This window comes from Ambystoma mexicanum, chromosome 4p (genome assembly GCF_040938575.1).
Source record: "Ambystoma mexicanum isolate Mex_15411 chromosome 4p, UKY_AmexF1_1, whole genome shotgun sequence".
Classification (NCBI taxonomy): Eukaryota; Metazoa; Chordata; class Amphibia; order Caudata; family Ambystomatidae; genus Ambystoma; species Ambystoma mexicanum.
In genome coordinates, this window is record NC_090927.1 from 124,437,364 (window position 1) to 124,458,816 (window position 21,453).

Here is a 21,453-nt window from a genome sequence, read left to right on the forward strand (position 1 = left end):
ACGCAGTAGAATTTCGTGAAGGTGTGCGTCGACCTCCACGTAGCAGCCCTGCAGATGTCCAGCAGGGGCACACCAGATAGGAACGCCGTGGTAGCTGCGATCGCTCTGGTGGAATGGGCTCTCGGAAGGCCGGGCAGCGGTCAGTTTGCCAACCGATGACAGTACATGATACAGCTGGAGAGCCATCGGGAAACGGAAGCCTTTGAGAGAGCCTTCCCCTGATTGACAGGTCCAAAGTTCACAAAAAGTTGTGACGTCTTCCGAAAGCTCTTCGTGCGGTCCACGTAGAACTTCAGCGCTCTAGCCACATCCAGCGAGTGCAAAGTCCTTTCAGCCGGCGACGAAGGCGACGGGAAGAAAACAGGCAACACCAAGGGTTCGTTGAGGTGGAAGTCCGATGGCACTTTGGGCATGAAGGAGGGGTGCGTCCTGAGCACTACCCTCGTGTCATGAAAAGTCAAGTATGGGGGCTTGCAGGAAAGGGCCTGGATCTCTCCCACTCGTCGTGCGGAGGTGATGGCCACAAAGAACGCTGTTTTCCACGACAAGAACTTCAACGAAGCTGAGTGCAGAGGCTCGAACGGAGGTCCCATGAGCTTGGTCAGCACCACGTTGAGCTCCCACGCCGGGGCCGGCGCCTTCACCGGCAGGAACGATCTGAACAGTCCCTTCATGAATTCCTTCACCAGACGATGAGACCACAAGGACGTCCGTCCCGTGGTTCTGGTTATCGGGAGATCGCAGCAAGATGAATCTTGATGGAAGCGTGCGCTAGTCCAGCCTTGGCCAGCGTCAGTAGGTACGGCAGTACTTTCGGAGCCGTAATCCGTAGAGGGTTAATCTTCTGTGCGTGGCACCAGACAGAGAAGCTCTTCCATTTGTGTCCGTAGCATTTAAGAGTTGAGGACGCCCTGGCCTTTGCAAGAACCTCTCTGCAGTCGGCTGGTATGTCGTAACCTCCAAACTCTAGCGCTGCAGGAGCCAGGCCTGCAAGTTCAGCGACTTCGGGTCGTGATGGAGGATGGCGCCTCCTTCCCAGGAGAGAAGATCCGCGTGCACTGGCAGCTTGACTGGTGGGGACATTGACAAGTCCAGAAGGTCCGGGAACCATATCTGCCTCGGCCACGCGGGTGCGATGAGTATCATCCTGCACCGTGACCTCTTGAGCTGGTTGATGAGCCGGATCAGCAACGGCAAAGGAGGGAACGCGTACAGAAATAGGCCCTCCCAGGGGAACAAGAAAGCATCGCCCATGCTCCTCGGCTGGGGAAACCTGCTGGCGAACCTCCGGCACTTGGAGTTCGTCGCCGTCGCGAACAGATCGATCTGGGGTGTGCCCCAGCGTCGGAAGAGGCGGTCCACTAGATCATGTCGTAGTTCCCACTCGTGGCACGAGCTAAGCTCTCTGCTGAGCGAGTCGGCGATGGTGTTTTTTATTCCTGCCAGATGAAACGGCACCAGAAACATCCCTTGGGCGACGGCCCAATGCCACAGATCCTGCGCCTCCTTGGACAGGGCTGGGGATCTGGTACCGCCCTGCTTCCTGATGTAGAACATGGTGGTGGTGTTGTCGGTGAAGATCCTCACCACCTTGCCCTTGGGGGACGGAAGGAAGGACCTGAGGGCCCAAAACATTGCACGGAGCTCCAGGACGTTGATATGGAGGGATTTCTCCGTCGGAAGCCAAAGGCCTTTCGCGTGCAGATTTTCGGTGTGCGCTCCCCACCCTTCCAGGGAGGCATCCGTGGTCACCGTCTTCAGGTGGCCCGGGGTCTGGAAGTCCATGCCCGCCGTCAGATGCGTGCGGGTTCCCCACCACCGGATCGCTCGCCGGAAACTCTCGTCGAGTGTGATCCTGTCCTCGAAGCTGCCCGTCGTCTGGACCCAGCAAGCGTCCAGGAACTCCTGCAACGGGCGCATCCGAAGCCTGCACAGGTGGATGAGATAAATGCAAGAAGACATAATTCCGAGGAGGGATTTGATGGACCTCACCTTGGCCGCGTCCGCAACCAGCATCCGCTGCACCTTGCCCAAGATGGCCCTCGTTCTTTCCTCCGACGGCGAGGCCAGAAGCGCCACTGTGTCGAGTTTCGCTCCCAGAAACAGTGCGTCTTGCGCGGGCACCAGGTGGGACTTGGCATAGTTCATGGAGAATCCCAGGTCTGTGAGTAGTTGGACGGTCCTTGCCGTGTGTCCGCGGCGAGCTCCCTTGTCTTTGCTCGGATGAGCCAGTCGTCCAGGTAGGGGTAGACGTGGATCCCCTCCAGGCGCAGCCACGCCGCCACCGGTGCGAGGCACTTGCTGAACACCCTGGGTGCCGACCTCAATCCGAAAGGGAAGGGCTCTGAACTGGTAGTGCCGCCCTTGGACCACGAATATGAGAAACCTTCGGTGTCCCCCTAGGATGGGGATATGGAAGCAAGCATCCTCCAAATCCAACGACGACAGGAAATCGCCCTCCTCCAGCTGACCCAGGACGTGCTGGAGGGTGACTATTCGGAACTTCTGCGCCTTGATGAATTTGTTCAGTCGTCGTAGGTCCAGGATGGGTCGCCATCCTCCTGTCTTCTTCACGAGGAAGTATCTTGAGTAAACTCCAGAGCCCCGAAGCCTCTTTGGGACGAGCTCGATGGCGCCTTTCTTGAGCATCGCCTTTACCTCCAAGAGAAGTTGAGGGACGTGATGTTCCTTCCTGGCCACGGAGGGGGGGGGGTGCGCGGGTACTTCTTTAGAAACTCGAGCACGTGACCCTGGGCCAGGGCGACCAGCACCCAACGGTCGGTGGAGATGGACTCCCACACGCCAGCCGGCCTCCCACCGGGGGGCTTCGGTGGGGGCCCACCCCACGGCCGGTTCAGTCCTGCTTCGACGAGGCTTTGCTGCCTTGTCCTCCCTGGCGACGACGGCGGGGTCCGCCCGCCTTGCCTCGTCCCCTGTAGGCTTCCTGTGATGACGAACGGGCCGCTTGACGGTAGGTGGAATATCCGCCGCCGGAACCTTTGGAGGCACCCTGCTTGCCTCCGGTGCTCCGAAAGGGCAGCCGTCGTTGCTGGAAAACACCAAGAGCCCGGGCCGTCTCCGTGTCCGCCTTGATGGCTTGCAGGGAATCATCCACCGTTTTCCCAAACAGGTTGTTCCCGTCGAACGGCATGTCCAAAACTCTGGTCTGCACGTCCTGCCGGAAGTCCGTTGCCTTGAGCCATCCACGCCGTCCAAGGCACACGCCGTTGCCCAACTGGCAAAAGCCAGTATCAGCGATGTCAGTCGCTACCGTAATGGCGTGGTCCGTGCCACTTCCCCTTCCTGCAAGATCTCTAGGGCCTCAGCCCTCTTGTCGTCCGGTAGGAAGTCCAGCAGGGCGGCGATCTTGTACCACAACTCTGTCGTAGCGTGCTACGATAGCCAAGGCGTTGGCAGCCTTAATCGTCGTCGCTGCCGATGAGATGACTGTGTCCCATCGTGTCCAATTTCTTTCCCTCGCCGTCCGGAGGGGGTTGTGGGGGGGGGGGGGGTAGTTGACGTGGAGGCCGATGGGGCCCCCCCCCCGCTTTCTTCCTGGCCGCCGCGGAGACGACCGAGTCCGGGGTCGGCTGTGCCCGAAGGCACAAGGGGGCCGCGTCCGGGACCCGGTACTTCTTCTCGTACCGATCCCTTCTCGCAGGCGTTGTGGATGGGTTCTTGAGGAGGGAGAGACCCTCATCCCAGATATCGTCTAGTAGAGGTACAGCGAGGACCGTCTTCCTCTTGGTCTTGCGCCGTTGATAAAGGAAGCCTTCCTTCTTCTCTTCTGGGCAGAGCTGGAAAAGCTTGGATGCCCTGGCGATCATGGCATGAAACGATCCAATCTCGTCGGGCGGGGAAGCCCGGGGAGGAGGTGACGACGGAGGATCCTCGCCGTAAACTTCGTCGTCTGAACCTGTCGCGGCCGTGTCCGTCCCCGCGTCATCCCCCCGGGTCGTGGACGGGGAGGAGGGCTGAGACGGGCGCGATAGTTGAAAAGGAGGTGGAGGATGAATCCTTCTTCTCTTAGGAGGGCTCCCAGAAGGGCCCGGCCCAGGGTCCCCCGTCGGGAGCGGTTCCTCCGCCGGTGGTAACGGCAATCTCGTCCTCATCTCCGAGCATAAGGACTGTATAGCCAACAAAATGGCCGCCGAGTTGTCTTGCGGCACTGGTTAAGGGGGTTCCGACAGGCGGGCTGGTCTCCCTCCACGCCAATGCCGTGGCTTAAGACTTCGATCAGCTCCTCTTCAGAGGTTGAGGCCGAATCCACGATGGCCTCCTGCCCCCTCCTTTTTCTTCTCCGTCGGAGGTTTCACGGGGGTCCCGTCGATGGGCTTGAAAAAGGACACCCTCCGCGGTGGCAGGGAGACTCTGGGCCCCGAGGTCGCCTCCACTGGTGTAGCCTCCACAGGCTGAGCCAGGGCCGCCGCAACTGTCTCGATAGAGGCCTTGGCCGGGTGGATCAAGACTTTCGCCACCTTAGGTGCGCTCACCGCCTTCTCCTTAGGGGGGGTCACCGCCTCGCTCCCCCTCCGAAATGGCCTTCGAGCTCGACCGGGGCCTCTTCAGAAGCTTCGCCGGGTGCTCGGACTTCCTCTTACCCGAGCCAGAGCGTTGGCTCGTTGTTGATGGCGCCGGGGAGGTTGCGCCCTGCCTGGCAACCGAAGAGCCCGACCGTTCGGCGATCCCGGTGCCCGCGGACTTGCGGTGCTTGGCCTTCTGTTGGGCCCCCGTCGCCGGGGCACCCTCAAAGGTCTTCGATCTTAGAAGACCGCTCAGACTTCTTTTTCTCGCCTGGCGGGCTCTTCCCTTCCAGCCAGTTGACGAGACGCAGATGGCGGTCCTTCATGGTCCGCTCCGACATGTTCCCGCAAAACGCACAGTCCTCCTCCACGTGCGTCTTGTCCTCATGCAGGCAGTAGAGGCAAAGGGAGTGTTCGTCCTCCTTGAAGACATTCTGAAGCTGGCATGCAGGGCAGACCCTGAACAGCTTCCCGGGCGTCGAGCTTCCCTTCTCCTGGGCCATGTCCGAGATGGGCCTGAGAAAGTTCTGGAGTCCTCCAAAAGCGTGGCTCGACGAAATCTTCACCCTTGAGGGGCGTAGAAGAATCCGACACGGGTCCCCGTTGATCGGATATAGAAACGGTGGAGCTTGAGGCTCTTTTGACCGAAAAGAGTAATTCTCCTATGAAAAAAGCGCAAAAACGCACTAAAGCTCGAGAGCAATAGCACGAGGATCCCAACACTTGAACGTGCAGTAAAAATCTGAGGATGGCTGCCAGAGGCGGGGCTTAGGGAGAGGGCAGTCATTGGCTGTGGACAGTATGACGCAGAAATCAGTGATTGGTTACTACTACGAAAGTCAGATCAGAAACGAAACGGATACTGATTTTTTCTTTACCGAGGATTCCCAGCCTGACGACGGGGAATATTCATGAGCATGTGAATCCCTGCCAGACCCCATGCTGGAGAAGGAAACAATCGGTAGATTTCAACTTCCGGGAATCTGGGTTGAACCCAACGTATTGGCTAACGCATTAAGGGCAAGGCTTAAAGATGCCATTCTAGAAGATTCCAGGAGGACTATGTGGCACTTGCTAGGAGTTAAGCCTGGGGCCACGCTATCTCAAAGCCAAGGGGGACGTTGGGTAGGAGGAGCATCTGGATGCCATCAGCCCGGCACCTGGAGTTTAGAATGGGTACTCTCAAGGCATGCAAACTTTACGAGCACATGGAGGGCACGTAATATGAAAATATGCCGACTGAGTGAAATGGGTGAAGAAACTGCCACGCATTTCCTACCTTTCTGTGACCAAATGCAATCACTCGGGGTCTAATATCTGAAAACTATTTTCAGGGCTACAGGCCTCGCTAGCATTGTAGAGGCAATAGAATGTTGTAAATGCACAACTGAATTACTGGTGGTGAACCTGGTGGCTAAATATATACACTCTGCTGGCTACGTAGAGAATACTTGGTCAAGGCCCAAGGCAAACCAGTAGTGTGAGTTATGGTACTTGTGTATTGAATGGAAAAAAGGACTCAACCACACCCGATGGTAACCTATAGAATAAGCCAGGGCCACCATATGGGTCGTGAATTATATATAAACAATTGCACTTGAAATAGCACTTTCTTCATTTAAACAGATTTTGTTGATTGGATTTATTCTGTGAATTTGTTTCATCAAGATCCCTGGCCTACCTACCCCCTGCTGTGGATTTATTTATCATGAACTAAAATTAAATGTAATTGTATAAATGTAGATTGTATGTATGTAAATAATGGTTTTATGGCCTATGCTGAAAAAAACTTTGTGGAACTCAACTGAATCCTAAAGAGTCCAGAGATGTCTGATCGGAAGGAGTGTTGAGCGATGTTTCCATTTCTCTTCTTACTTCCTTTCTGATACTGCCACTTTCCACCCATTTGCTTTAAGGATCAGGAAGTGAGGAAAATATCTAAGGGAGAGATGGCAAGGGTGTGTTAGGAAAGATTCCTCTTTTGGCAAATTTCCCTCCATAGTTTCTATGGACCACCAATCGTTTTCATTTTTTTAACCAGTTGTGACCTTTTGAGGGAGAAGCAAAGCCTTCAGATTCACATCCCCTGCCTTTTGCTTATTTGTTATAAGGAAACTGACCAGTCCTTCCACCTGCTAGCACTGGGAAACTACGTTTCCATGTGACCTTTTATAACTTTTTAACATTGCACACAACATCTTACAATGCAGTGCAATGGGGATACATTTTTATCACCCTAGCCTTTTGCATTTCGGATTTCTGGTTACTTTCATATGTGCCTAAAGACAAGTTGGTGGAAGCAATTCTAGCTGTCCAATTTTTGTGTTATTTCTAGTATGAACATTCTTTATTTCTAATATGCACATTATAGTCTACTGTGCATGGCTACTAAACATGGCTTTGCCCTAAAATGGCCACACCACGAGATTTCCACTTGTTTTTTGGCCATATTGTTGTTTGCCTAGCTTCCTGCCTTACCAGATCAGGAAATCACATATGTCATGCTTTTCCCAGGATGCTACAATTTCGTACAGTAGCAATGCTTTTGTGCATGTGTCTCCCAGGAAAGAGGTGGGACATTCGTGGTGCCAGTGAGTCTAGGTATGTGGCATGAGTGAAACCAATAGTCCCTGATTGGACAACTTATGGCCGTTTGAATTGTGCAGATACTTAGGTGGGCTTGGACTTGCATCCAGAAGAGGAATCCTGCAGCCATTTCTTCAGATCAGCGTTGAAGCCAAGAACCCCTTGTAGAAGAATGGCTGAGTGAAGATCCGAAGGAGACGCCTGAGAAGCCTAGCATCTCTTCCGTCTGGCCTGATGAAGCCCTGTTGGACTGTCTGATCTGAGAAGGCCATGTGCACTGCTTTCACCACTGAACTGGTGAGACACAAACTAGTCTCAAAATGTTTGAGGATCCAGCCCCCAGTCGAGCGCTCCAGTGGGCTACCTCGTCAGAACAGTCGCTGTTCCGCATCTCAAGTCAGAACTTTGGTCGAATTTCAGTCTCTCAACCTCAAGGGATCCTGTCCTGGAAGGACTTCTGCAATGCAACTGGAACAAAGCTTGCTGTCTGTGCGCTGTGGGCGCCACTGGAATTCGCCTTCCCCCGTCCTGTGAAGTGTCCTGAAGATGGCTGCATCGGTGCATTCTGCATTGCTCCATTGCCAAGGATTGCACTTTGCTCCTGGAACAGAATGGACCAGAAAAGAAGAATCCTTACACCTGCAGCTCCTGGGCACCTCTCACCGTAACCAACGGCAGGAAAGTCAACCTCCAGCGACCCCCCCATTCGACCCATCCAGTTATCTGGGAAAATCAGAGTTGGAGGATGGGACAGGGGTCCCGTTAGGGGTTAAAAAACAAAAAACACAGTATAACAAGTCTCTTTGTATCCTTCCATTCTACTGCTTTTTGGTCGTCGAACCAGAGTAATAAAACCTGAGAGGACACATTTTACTTACCTAGTAACTTGGTTGCATCTCTTCTTTTGAACAATCCCCAACACAAGTAACTTAACTGCTACAATTACTGTTAGGCAGAATCCTCAGAAATGTGCTAATTCCGCTCGATCTTAGAGACCCCCCCAGAACTTTTGCTGGACTCTAGGACTTTTTAATTTCTAACCTGGAGAGAGAGAGACCTTTTTCCCACTCTCTCGTGTATTTTTCTTGTGATTCTGACTATGTTTCTTTTGGTTTCTGGAGTCTGACAAACTCCATACACATCTTTTTGCATTGTGTCACACAGCATCTTTAGTGCAGTGACACAGGGAAGTCTTTTAGATTTCCCATGGTTTAAATACCTGACTCTTGGATTAACTACTGTTTCCATTTGTGTGAAACCCGCCTCTGGCTCGAGTGTGTCTAGTGGGGGCAGGAAGTGAGGGAGGTGCCCGAAACTCTGTGCTTAGTCTCCTAGGAGACCTGAATGCACTCTGTGATGATTGGCTGGCTGGCTGTCCGACAAGGACAGCCCCTCTGCTGGGTGATTGACAGCTAAGCTGGACCGAATGGGAGAAACCTGGATTAAAGGCAAGGCCTTTTGGCTGGAAGGCAGAGTCTAACACTGGACGAAGGAATCCGAAGAACTGGAAGAAGATGCCTGCTGCAACTCCTGGACCGTTGGTTGGCCCGGTGAAGCCCTGCTGCTGTGCTGAAGCTCCACGTTTGCCTCGACAGAGAAGCTCTGCAAAGAAGACTCCCCTTGAGTTGGTGGGACCAATCAACTCCAAAGTATGCCACCTGGACATCTGTCTCAGAGCTGGTTGAAATTTCCACAGAGTGCTGCTGGAAACCGTATAGCCAGGGAGTGTGTGTGTGTGCATTGCTTTTAAGCTGGCCAGGAGCTGCAGGAAGATCCTCCGGAGTCCCAGGAAGCAGGACTGACCAAGCCTGAGCCCCCTCAACAGAGTGCGGGACCCCAGAAGCAAGGAGAGTCCACCTCAACAGCCAGGAACCGCAGTGTTGCTATTGCCGTAGTTGTAAGAAGATGAAACACCGAAGAGCCACTTGTTTGAAAGTTGTTGGTTGTGATCGGTGACCGACCCGTTGTGGTGCAGGAGTGCCCATAAGTCCTCCCTCGTGTCCCCACGACTGAGGCCCAGGAACAACAGGATCTGCAGAGCTGCACAGGAACAGAGGTTACCAGCTGCATCTTTTCTTCAAACTGAAAGGTACTGTAAAGTCTGAGAGTACCTACCTCTCACTGTAGATTTGCTTGCTCTTTACTTCACAAGTCTCCCGGCTTGAGGCCCTACATTTGATTCTTCTTTCTTCATCAAATACTTCTAAAAACATTGTGCAAATACTTTCTCACCTTCAAGAAGTGCTTCAGTTACATAGACTTTTGCCCATTGACACTGGCTTAGCCTGGTTCCTTGTAAGACTCTTCTATCCTCTGTCATTGTGTGGAACTATCCTTCCAGGAAGGGGTTAACTTACTCTGCATTGGAGGGGGGGTTCAAATGTATTTGCATGCTTAAAGAAATATTTCAGATCTTTTGTTTTTTCTGTTTAACCTTACTTTTTAAGCACTCTCTGCCTACTCTAGATTTAACGGTTCTATATTAAAGACTACAAGTTTTCTAGTTATTTATGTCACCTGAGCATGTAGGAATTGTCTGTGGGTCATCCCCAATGGGAAGTTACTGAATCTAAGAAACCTAAGGGTGTGGATTTTTGAAGTGTATTTGAGTATTGCTTTTATGTTTTTCCTTCTGAAAAAGGCTTGTTGAAATGACTGGTAAATAAATTAATAATTGTTTTATCAAGTATCAGTGTTTATTTGAATACCTGTCACTGTGAATCTCCCTGTAACTGCATTACTGCTAACATTGATCCCTCTTGAGATGAGCCTGGCTGCTAGGCCACACTACCAACCTGTGTAGTTCAGACTTCTACCAAAGGCTTGGTCCCTATTGCCGGGTGGCTAAGGTTGTTGTAGTGCACCCTAAGGGTACAACCCCAAATCTTTACCTAACATTTACATTCTGGGGAGAGGCTTTGTGACTTTGGACAGAAGGCCCCAATCTTCAAGGTATTAGACTCCTGAAGCTAGGTAATCTCACCTATACATGGTTTCCATTTTACTGCATCACTTTACTTGTCTCCTTTGTTTATTTACATAATTTAATGCATTTTCAGAACCTATAGTGACTGTATATAAGTATTATTGAGTTGTGCGATATTATCGCCTGCCTGTTTCATTTTTTAGGGTGCATTTAAGGGCTATAATAAATACTGTATTTTTATCCATTCCTGTCTAAATTGAATTATTGTTTGCTTCGCTGTGCATACTCATTGTGGACCCACGACCCACTAACACTCTTGAGAATAGCCTTGCTCTCCATTGCTACCTTGATTGGGTTTTGACTAGCCCCCCAGAGTTCCCCTGTTTGCTATAATTAGGGTGGCCTCCTAAAATCTGTCCACCGGGTCAGATTCTAAAAATCCATCTTAACAGGGTGATATTTACGTTTCGATTTTCTTCGGGCCTGCGTTTGTTCATCTCCACTCCTCCTTTGCTCATTTATTAAGAGGAAACCGATCCTTTTGTACAATGCACATATCACCTTAGGGTGCAGTACAATAGGGATACTTGTGTATCACCCTAGCTTTTTACACATAGAACTTTTGGTTACTGTTATATGTTCCTAAAGAGAAGCTGCTGCCAGCAGTTATATTTTCACTTTTTCTTTTGCATTGTAGTCTGGCCTTTCTGCCTTCTCATGTAAGGAAAGTTCTTACTCGGTCATGCACTTGCCTGGGGAAACAGCTGCTTTGGCGGGTTAGTAACACTGTGTGGCCCAGGAAGGTAGCTGGGACTGTCCAAGTCTACTACTGGGGTGGATGTCAAACCAGTAGTTGTCTCTGGTTAGACAACTACTGGCTGTTTGACTGGTGCAGATGCTTACCATTGGTGGGCTTGGACTTGCTGCCTGCTCAGATTTTGGATAAGAGGACGAGTCCTGCAGCCATTCTTTAGATCTACGTTGGAGCCAGGAATCCCTCGAAAAAGAGGGTTTGGCTAGACTGGAGTGCCTTTCTTTTTCGCCATTAGGTTGGCCTCCCAAAGTCCACCTCCAGGGCCGACTTTAGAAAATCATCTTAACTGTAAATAAAAAGCCAGATATTCCTTAGAGTGTTTGTGTGTCCAAGGCTCTACCTTATTAACACCCACTTCCAATCTTGAGATATTGCCTGAACTGCTTTGCCATTAACCAGCGAGCCAGGAATAACGTAAGGGAAATTCGGTCCAAGCTCGAACTGCACTAGAAGACTTTGAAAAACTCCCAAATAACCTACCTGTGTAGACATTGGGGATTGAATGGTTCATGTATTTTACTGTATTAGCCACCATGCCACCCCTTCTGACAGTTGCCCTAAATGAAATGCCGTACTATTGCTAGGTGACCCAGGAGAAGCTAGCAAGAAATACAGTTGTCTAGCTTTGGGTTAGCACCGATATTCCCCTGGACAAAGGATGTAAAACTGTAATAACAGGACAGTTACAGTTGTGCAGTAAATGCCAGGAATAGTGGAGGATTATGGAGTATGTGACTGCCAATGGACACAAAGTGAAGAAAACAAATGCCAATTTTCTTTTCCAGCTCTTACCCATTCAATAAACCAAGGCAAGTTGTCCTTCAACCAAGCTATCTGATGAGAACATTTATCTGACAAATAAGTAGCAGCTTCCGTCATCTTCACGCAAGCTAATTCCAGGTTTGGACCCACAGCTTTCGCCACTTGTGAATAATAGAATGGTACATTGTTCTCTAAACATCTGAAATGGAAAAGAAATATGTCTTAACACTCATCAATCATTTTTGATTTGAAAAAAAATAGTTTTTAACATAAAGAAAAAAACATCTGTTTCAAAACTCCATTCCTCCATTAAATACACTTAATAAACATTCCACTCACACTTCTAAAGAACCGGGAAAGGCAAGTCGAACTTTATTTCAATGTTCCATTAATACATTGTCTAGAGAAGCACAGCAATAACAATCATACCTTTAAGCGAAAGAATGAGAAAAAAAAAAGAAAACCAAGACGGAGGAAGAAGAAGAAGAAGAAACAGACACAGGTTTCTAAGAAACCGTCTTTCACACAACGAATGATGGTGGAGTTGGCCCTGCCGACATTGGGAGACCAGCAAGGTATCAGCTTTATAAGCGCAGCTTAGGTAGGGAACTTCAAAAGCGCATCCAAGTAGTTTACAATATCACAAACGTGTTTAACATTATTGCCAGAAGAAATCAAACACCACCAGGCCGCCATGTCTTCATCTAAGGGTGCAAATTGTTCAAGGTGTATGGGACGTAAGTCACAGGTTGCCTGGCAGTCCAGGATTAGATGTTTCAATTATTCAATTGTACCAAGGCAGAAGCGGCATAGGTTGTCTTTTATCAAAGGATCTTTTCTTTGCCATAGAATTTTCTTGGATTTCAACGTGTTCAATCGAAATCTAAGGAATTGCTCGCGATATTATCGAGAGTAGCATCGCAGCAAGTAGGATGACTGAGAGTTTAGTTTTTTTTGTTCTTTACCCAGCCAATTAGTTGAAGCCAACTTTTCACGATTCTCTAAGTTGACAATCCATGGCCAGGACTCAATTTTCTTTTTGCGTGTTGTGGCCGGATAAACAAGTCGTAGTTGCTAATTGCCGCGGCATCGACCTATCCTTGCACTTTTGACAGCCATTGGTCCAGTAAACAAACATTTTTTGTCTCATGTTTGTTTGTGAATATGTGGTAGGCTGAAGCTTTGTTATCCACTGTAATCTTTCGCATTAGCGAGATTGATTTCCAGATCACGTGGCTGTACAATGAGTTCAGTGATAGTTCATGGCGTAAGGATATGAGTGAGACACATTGCGGAAGATCGAGGGCACGCCGCCAGAAGAGGCCTTCAAGCTGGTTCCAGGTTTGCTCGTTAATGTTCCAACTAGCTTCCGCACCAAAAGTTAGTATGGGCACTACCTTTTGCAAATAGAACATTTGAATAGGTTCTAGGGACAATTTACCAAAACGTATTTATTTTTGCAGCTTGGAGAGCTAATCTTGAGGACTTCAATTTCAGATCCTTGACCCACTGATGTTCACAAATTGAGTTATTAAACTGGACTCCCAGATAACGTATAGCGTTCACTGAAGATAGGGGCTGGCCACCAACAGCCCATCTAAAAGCACTGTCTTTTCTACCGGTTACAGTCCCAGTAGATACAATTTTCGTTTTTTCTGTGTTTATTGAGAGTTCATTGATAGAAAGGTAGTCATAAAGACAGAGAAGTAGGCGCTGCAGTCCAATCTGGGTTCTGTCCATCAAGACTAGGTCGTCTGCATAGGCAATATATCTTACAGGAATGTGGTTTATTTTGGGCGGAAAACAGTGAGCCTGCTCAAGGTGTGGAGGCAAATCCGCCAAGAATAGTTTGAATAAATCAGCTGCAAGAGGGCACCCCTGCTTTACTCCCCTTGTTGTTATAATATTAGCTGATAGTTCTCCGCTCTTATTGAGGTGAACCCGAATCGAGGTATTCGTGTGGAGAGCCATTATAGGGTCAAGGATGCTAAATGGACAGTCTCATTTGTGCAGTTTTGACCAGAGCAGGTCGCGATTTATACCGTCAAAGGTCTGCTTCATGTCGATGAATACTAGGTGGATTTTAGATCTCGCTTTCTGGGCTTCCAATTTTAAGATTGATAGCATTGAAAGGTTTACATCGACACCTATGCCCTTTAAGAAGCCAGTTTGACGTACATCAAGAATACCAGCACCGTGAGCCCGATTCACCAGATTCAAATCGTAAGTTAGAGCCAAAGATTTTACTGAATGAATCAAGCGGTGCAATGGGGCGATCCTTTTCGGGAATATTCCAGCTGCCCTTCTTCTGGATCGGGACCACGATTGCTGTTAACCATGACTCTGGAAGTTTTTTATATTTAGCAATTTTCCTGAAGAGACACTCAATAAAAGGAGCCCATGTCAATATGTTTTTCTTGAGCATCACATTGCTGATCATGTCGGGGCCAGCAGCACGGGAATTCCTTCACATCGTGATTGCTCGAGTTATGTCAACCTGAGACATTTCCACTTTCCAGGGCCCGGCTTCGACCCTAAGATGTGGTTCAGGTTCGGAGTTCACACTGTTGAACACTCTGGCAAAATGCCTACAACCAGCCATCACCGGAGATGGTATTCTGGGTCGAATTTAGGCTGTTCACATGGCCCATGTTCAGGATTTGCCAAATGTCTCGGGTATTTTTCTTAATCATGAGCTTCATCATTAGTTTTGCACAGTCGTGCTCAACAATAATTCTTGGAGAAGTTGCCCAGTTCCTGTGGATTGCTCGTCTTGCCTTCACTTCTGCTAGCACCATGTGTCTTGGGATGTTTTTTATTTTTATTTGTCTCAAGTCCCTTCTTAGATCTTTCTTTTTCTCATGCAGGGCCTTACTGAACAAATGTTTGTGGCATTTACGCCGTTGGCTTGGATCATTATTGTCTGTTATATAAATTGATAATAAAGGAGTATAATCCACTCCATGTGGCGAGCTCAAGAGTCTTTCAGTGAGGCAGCCGATCTGGTTGACACTTAACCGAAGGCGGTTTCCACCCATGTTCGTCTCAACTGGTAGATTATAGAGAGGCAGAGGTTGTCGCTGCCAAAAAACATTCAAGTTTTAGCAGCATATGATCACTGTTGGTCATTGTTTGGGAGTGCAATGTAGTGACCGTAGACTCGAAATTTCTTGAGATCCAGATGTAGTCAATAATACTATGCGAGGGGTCTCGGTGCGAGTTTGTTGCGCAGGAATATCGCCGCTTACCGCACCATTTAACATCACACAGTTGCGCGTTTTCATCGCGTTTGACCATCTTTGCTCTCTTTCTCTCTCTCTCCAAGATCTTCTTTGGCGGTCTGCCTAGAACTTTGGTTTGGTTGATCATAGATAAAGCATGAGCAATTTAGGTCACCACAGCATACAATTGTCAAATTATTGTACCTCAAAATTGCGTCATCCATTAAGGTACATATGGCATTAACAAAATCTTTGTCGTTGATTTTTGCAGGATTCCAATAACAGTTGATGATCAAGAGGGATTTTTTTTCCCTCCAAGTTGTCACTCAATGTGTGCATGATTGCTCCTTGTACAAATGGATTGGGATTTCAGCATATGGGTGTTGACCATTTTTGAGACAGACGAACCATGGTTAGTAGGCCCGCACTTGGTCGACCTTGTGCATTTTTGATAGCCGGGTTGACTAGCATGGTGTAACCGTCTCTCAAGGGAGCCTCGAGGAGCCAGGTCTCTTGTAGAAAAAATGCAAACACATTTTCAAGGGGAACTTCAAAGTCATTAAACAGGTGGTTGAACCCACGAGTATTCCAGGAGAGAATAGAGTGCTTCCTGTGATCTCAATCATAGCTATAGGACCTTTCCACAAAGACATGGCGAAAAAAGAAGACCGGGACATGTTTAGACAAAGGGGGCTTAGACGCCATCTTGAAAAAACATGGCTCCCGCGATTTAACGCTACCGGTGTTCGCGGTCGGGAAACATAATGGTAGTTTGTTGTAAAACCACTGCCACCAGCCATTTCGAGAGGAAAGGGTAGCATTTGACTGCTACATGAGTTTCTAGACACAGGGGATACTAGGTAACCCCTCCAGCACTCTATAGTAAGATAGGGTGTGCTGGGTCTAGGAATTTTAAAAGACTAGTAAAGTCGATTTCACTTTACTTTCTCTGGGAAACAGTAGTTCATCCAACAGAAGGTATTTAAACCTTGGGAAAGCCTGAAAGGCCGTGCCACTGCACTGAGGGTGCTGTGTGACACACATGAAAAGAGGATGCCTATGGAGTTGTCTAAAACTCCATAACCAAAAATAAACAAACACAGAAAACACATTGAATAGAAAAAGTTCAAAGTCCCAAAGTTTAGCAAAAGAGCTGGAGGGCTCTAAGGTGGGAGGAATTGGCACATTTTGAGAATTCTCCCTAACAGAGAATTATTTATTATGGTGTTTTACATGGCTATTTCCATAGCTCTCCAGGGAGGGATTTGAAAGCATCTATCCTAAGGTAAGACCGAGTTCCAACCAAAAGACAGACCAAACTCGATGGGTAGCATTAGCATAGTAGAGCGGTTTCACTCAGGAGAGTTTGCCGCAATAGATAGCCCCAAATATTACACTATGCAGCTTTACTGAAATACTACAACCTTTATTATATAAACAAACGTAACTAGAAGTACATATACATACCACATGTTGAGGACAACATTGCATTAACAGTGCAAATAAAAACTGTAAAATGGATTGTGTTCCGACATTTCCCACGTCTAGAGATCATGTCAGACTTGTACCTGTTGGTAAACCCACGGTGTTTGAATACTAATGTGTAGAGCAAAAAAGGCATCCTTGGATAACCCACATTAGCTATGATCAGGGCAGTCTTCTCCAAACCTCAAAAGCCAAAGCATGAACAGTCAAAGGATTACACATAGCCTCTAGTGCAGAGATAGAGAGGTTGTTTGCATTTAAACGTATATTTAAGTGTAGCACCTACAGTGAGTGAAGCGGTTAAACAATCTTAACACTCAGAGGGTCACTACAATTCAGCATACTGTTAGACTTCCAATACAAGACCCAAAAGTTCTCAATGCATGTCTAGAAATAAGAAGAAGCAAAACAAAATTAGCTACTGTGTCAGTAGTACATTTCTACGGACAGGAGGGCAGTGTAGTGATTTATTACTTTAAAATCCCTAATATATGACAGTTGCCAGCAAAAAAATCTAGTCTTTGGTGTAAGACTCCATCTGCCCAAGAGGGACACACGAAGAACCTCAACATTCAGGTAACTATCATTTTCAGTCAGTTGAGGAGTTAAAATGTTTGTCCCATTAATTCCAAGGGTTAAAGTCCATAGGCAAGCTGTGGTTAAGGGTTAAAGTCAGTTAGGCACTAGTCCTATCCACAGATACCACCAAAGAAGCAACCAACGTTAACGAACACAAGGCGAGGACCCCCCCCATTCCCTTCTTTGAACAGCTCCAGTTCCAAGTTCGAGACACTGACAGCCAGAGGAGGATGGATGCCAAGCAGGATTCGGACCAAGTCAATGGCGATTTGTGATAGAGGGGGGAGGACAGAAGCTACATCGACTGCTCCAGAGGACCCCTTAAGATTTCAAAGAACATATCAGGACCGGAGGACAAGTTCTTAAGGCACCAGTCATTGCGGATTCAGCTTGGAACCAGTGCGAGAACCCAGTAAACAGCTTCTTTAACAGAGCTGGGACAAGAACCCCTGTATGCAGGGACTTGAACGCTGGATCAGCAATAAACCAGATGGATACAAAATAATTTTTATCGGGAGGATGACACCACCACCCAAAAGCAGAAGCAAGACGACACGGAGCACCACAGGTTCGATCGGCGGGTCCGCGCTTAGAAACCTCTGGGTATTAAGCGTGTTATAAATAACCTATCATAAAAAGCAGTGATGGACAGGTAGCAGGAAGTTGAGGAACTAGGCTAAAGGGGATACCTGTAGATATGGGGGCCAGACAGGCAGCCAGCCAACAAAGAACAGTCCCAGAAGGACAGCCCAAGACTGAGCAGAGATGGATTAAAGCAACCCACCACATTTCAAGATAAGGGAGACACCCTAAAGGCCAAAAATGGGACTCAGTCTTAATACTCTACAAATAGCAGGGGATGGTGGATATCTATGAAACCAAACACCAGCAAGGTAATGCATACAGAGCACTATATCAAGATCCTTCCCTTGTGAGAATTTATCAGACTCCAGATGCCATGAACCTGCAGCAAGACAAAGACAGTCATTCTCCACATTCTCATCTGTCACCAGCACCACAGACAAAAGGAGCAAGAGGGCGAGAGCAAAATAGTGCGTTTGATGGCAACAACAAAAAGGAAGACTGATAGCCAGGAGGCTTTGAATCATTCATTACCTCTGGCAGTTTTGCATTTAATGGCATCCACATCTCTCAGCCCAGTTATTCTGTTAAGTCTCTCCGAGACGCAGTGGAGCCGCTGACTCTACCGTCCATCTCCAACAAATCATCACCTTTGTCCCAATGGATGCTTTAAGTGGTTTCTCACTTCCAGCAGATTTTACTTTCATGGAATACTGCCAAGGGAAGGGCCATCCCTCTGAAGACTGGTAAGATTAACACTCCTGCACCAGGACTACTGTGTTCATAAAAAATGAAGTTTGACCCACTTTCAAGTGAACAATGGCACCGTTCAGGTAAGAATGTCTTTTAAAAAACAGAAACCAACTTGAAAGAAGAGATTTCCAAAGACATGGCCAAGGTGAGTCCATCTCATCAAATACAGCAAAGGATTCAGACCCTAATGGTCAGCAACAGTATTAGTGGCCACATAAACCAGCAGCGGTACAATCCTAGAGAGTAAGCAGCCAACCATCTGCTTCAGGCTTCAGTGGGTTAAGCCACCGACACAAAAGCCTTGGGAACGTGTCACATCCCAATATAAGAGCACCCAGATAGAAGGCAAAAAGCAAAGAGCCAATGAACCAGTCCCAACGAAGCTGATGCGAAAATAAGTATCAGATTTTTGCTAGTGATTTTCAAAAGATCAAAAATGAGCAAACAGATAAAACCAGTGGAGTACAGCACTAGAAAGACCAAGAGAGGTGAGAGATGAAAGAAGAGTCAGATAATCTACCGTGTCGAATGATGCCGATAAATCGAGAAGAATCAGAATAGGAGTGTTTGTTGTGGCATGCTGCAAGTAGAGAGTCTGAAACAGGAGCAGTTTCGGTCAAATGAGACGCGCATAAGCCAGACCGCAAGGGTATATGAACGCAAGTAGTAAAAGCTTAAGAAGGAACGTGGGTATAGATGGCCTTTTACAGCCTTTTAAAAATAAAAGGAAAGAGAAAAGTAGGGTGAAAATGAGCAGGCAGAGTAGGGTTGGTGGATGTTATTGTCAGTATTGGAGTAACTGTAGCTTGTTTAAAAGACAAAAGTACATGTGCAGAAGAGATAGCTCAGATAGGGGATAAATTGGGGATAGATAGTAGGAATCTGTGACGAAGCAATGGGATTGAGGGGCGTTAGGAGATTTTATATTTTTGCCGCTTTCCGCTTTTTGCTTTGAACGCGGTCCTGACTTTTTGGAGGCAAGTAAAGGCTTCTGCTTTGCTTCCCTTGCCTGTTTGCTCATTATTATGGGGAAATGGATTATTCCCAAGACTATTAGTACTGATGGACTATGTCTTTGAATTTCTTGTATTATTACAATTGCACACTTCACCTTACAGTGAAGCGCAGTTAGGATCATTTGTATCCTCATAGCTTTTTATACAATGGCTTTATGGTTACATTTACAATGTGCTTAAGACAAGCTAGTGGCAGCATTTGCCGCAAATACCTGCTAAAAGTGACTAGCATCCAAAGGTGGCTGTGCCACAAGGTATTTCATTTGTTCTTTGGCCTTCTGAGGTCAGGGAATGCCCTATATGGAATGCCTTTTCACAGGAAAGCGGTGGTTTTTCTCAGGCTATGGGATGGTTTGTGTGTGGCAAGAGGAGAGGGTTGGGACGGTCTAGTTCCAATCCACATCCCTAGTGCCTGAATGTCTGTTGCTATGAACAAGTTGTGGCCAATGGATATCCCCAATTGGATAGCCACTGCCCGTTTAAATGGTGCAGCTCATTACCATTGGAGGGCTTGGGCATGATGCTCCCAGACCAAATCAGGAGGGCTCCTGGGCTTTTCAACAGATTACCGTGGGAGCCAAGACCTCTCTGAAGAAGTGCAGCCTGTCAACCAGAGGACGGGCCCTGAAGCGGACCAGCATCACCCTGCTCCTCTGTCCAGATCTCAAGAAGATCCAAATTGGGGTTTCAACTCCTGGACCAATGCGAACAGTCAGTCCTGAACCCTGCTCAGGGATTGCACACCTTCAGAAGTGTCCCCAGACCACCCGGTCGACTCGCCAGCTCTCTCCTGAGCTACCTCGCTGCAGCTATCGTCATTTTGAGTGTTTCCTTGGAACTTCAACTTCTGTAAAGACGCTTGCTCCTGCATTTTCAGCCTTCTTGCATCAACGGAAGCTTCTTTGTTTGTCGATTGAAGATAGCGTGACTGTGGGGACTCCAGTTGAAATATCCCTTCAATCCCTGGAGGTGTTCTGAGGTAGTCTGCCCCGCCAAAGTCTTCTCCTTTCCTCATTTGGGTGTTTTACTGGAAGCTGTCGAACAGATTCCCAAGCACTGCACCTGAAACTAAATCCTGCATCCAAAAGGGACTACTGCACCCGCAACCCATGGGCCCTCGATGTGACTAAGCACAGAGGTTAGTGTCCCCAATTATTCCGAACACCAACAGTGGTCTTTGGAGGATTCAGAGTCAGGTGGGGGGGGATCTGTTAAGTTAACCTAGCCGTTTCTGTCACCCCTTGTTCGCCATAGGGTTACATGGGTGTAAAGTTCTGTCCCATAATCACTCTTTCCTCATTTTGTTCGGTGGAGGCCTGCTCAAGGATACCTTCCTAGGACTAACCCAAGTACTTGGATTGAGTCAATTTACTTACCTGAACCTCTTTTTGACTATTATTAATCATAACCACTGACAACACCAATCTCTTAATACACCACCACCTTTGCCATATTGACGGCTAGTATGACAGATTAGTGTAAGAACATTAAAGAGAAAAAGGAGCAGACTTATTGGAGGACGTGATTCATGTCTCAGTATTAGAAAAAATGTAGAGTCGGAAAAAGATATCAAGAGTGGAGTGGGACTTTCAACAGATAGAAGGGTTGTCCATAATCCAATGGCAACAAATGGAACAGAGGCAGATATGCTGGTGTTATGATAGATTTTCATGATCCACCCGGAGGGGGGGAGGGAGGGGTGGATTGGGTAAGTACACCCTAGTATATATTGAACAGGGAGAAGGCAGATTGTCTAGCCAAACTCAAAAGGTAGATCAGCAGAGCAGTAAGGCTTGGTTCAGGAGGGTCCAAGAGTAGTCTAGGGTTACAATGGGACACACAATGCCCGCAATAATTCAAGTTAGACAGAAGATGTACAACAATATACAAGTATTTATTAGGCCTTTGAATACCCGCTTAGCAATGTAAACATCAGGTAAGTATGGTCACACTACTACCACTTGTATACATATATACATTCACTGTCAGGGGTTCTGCTAATAGACACAACACTTTGGATACAATTGTCCAACTGTCTTAAAAGTAATGTCAAAAGCAATACTTTAGAGAATGGTGTATGGTAAAGCAAGTGAAGGAGAACTAGTAATTTAGAACCCTTTGGAGACTTGTGATTAAGTTGTTTGGAACCAGTGAACAGAAAACGCCCACAAGAAAACTAGTTTAAGGTCCCCAATTCTCAATCGGT

At 47.7% G+C, this 21,453-nt stretch overlaps 1 protein-coding gene across 1 annotated transcript in view; it reads right to left on the reverse strand.

Moving 5' to 3' along the window:
* Positions 1 to 21,453, reverse strand: part of TMEM214 (transmembrane protein 214) — a 656,291-nt gene that overhangs the window by 95,731 nt on the left and 539,107 nt on the right. Inside the window, exon 15 of the mRNA XM_069605536.1 lies at positions 11,642 to 11,810. Coding sequence (XP_069461637.1) covers positions 11,642 to 11,810 — 169 coding nt within the window. The remainder of the gene's footprint in view (positions 1 to 11,641; positions 11,811 to 21,453) is intronic.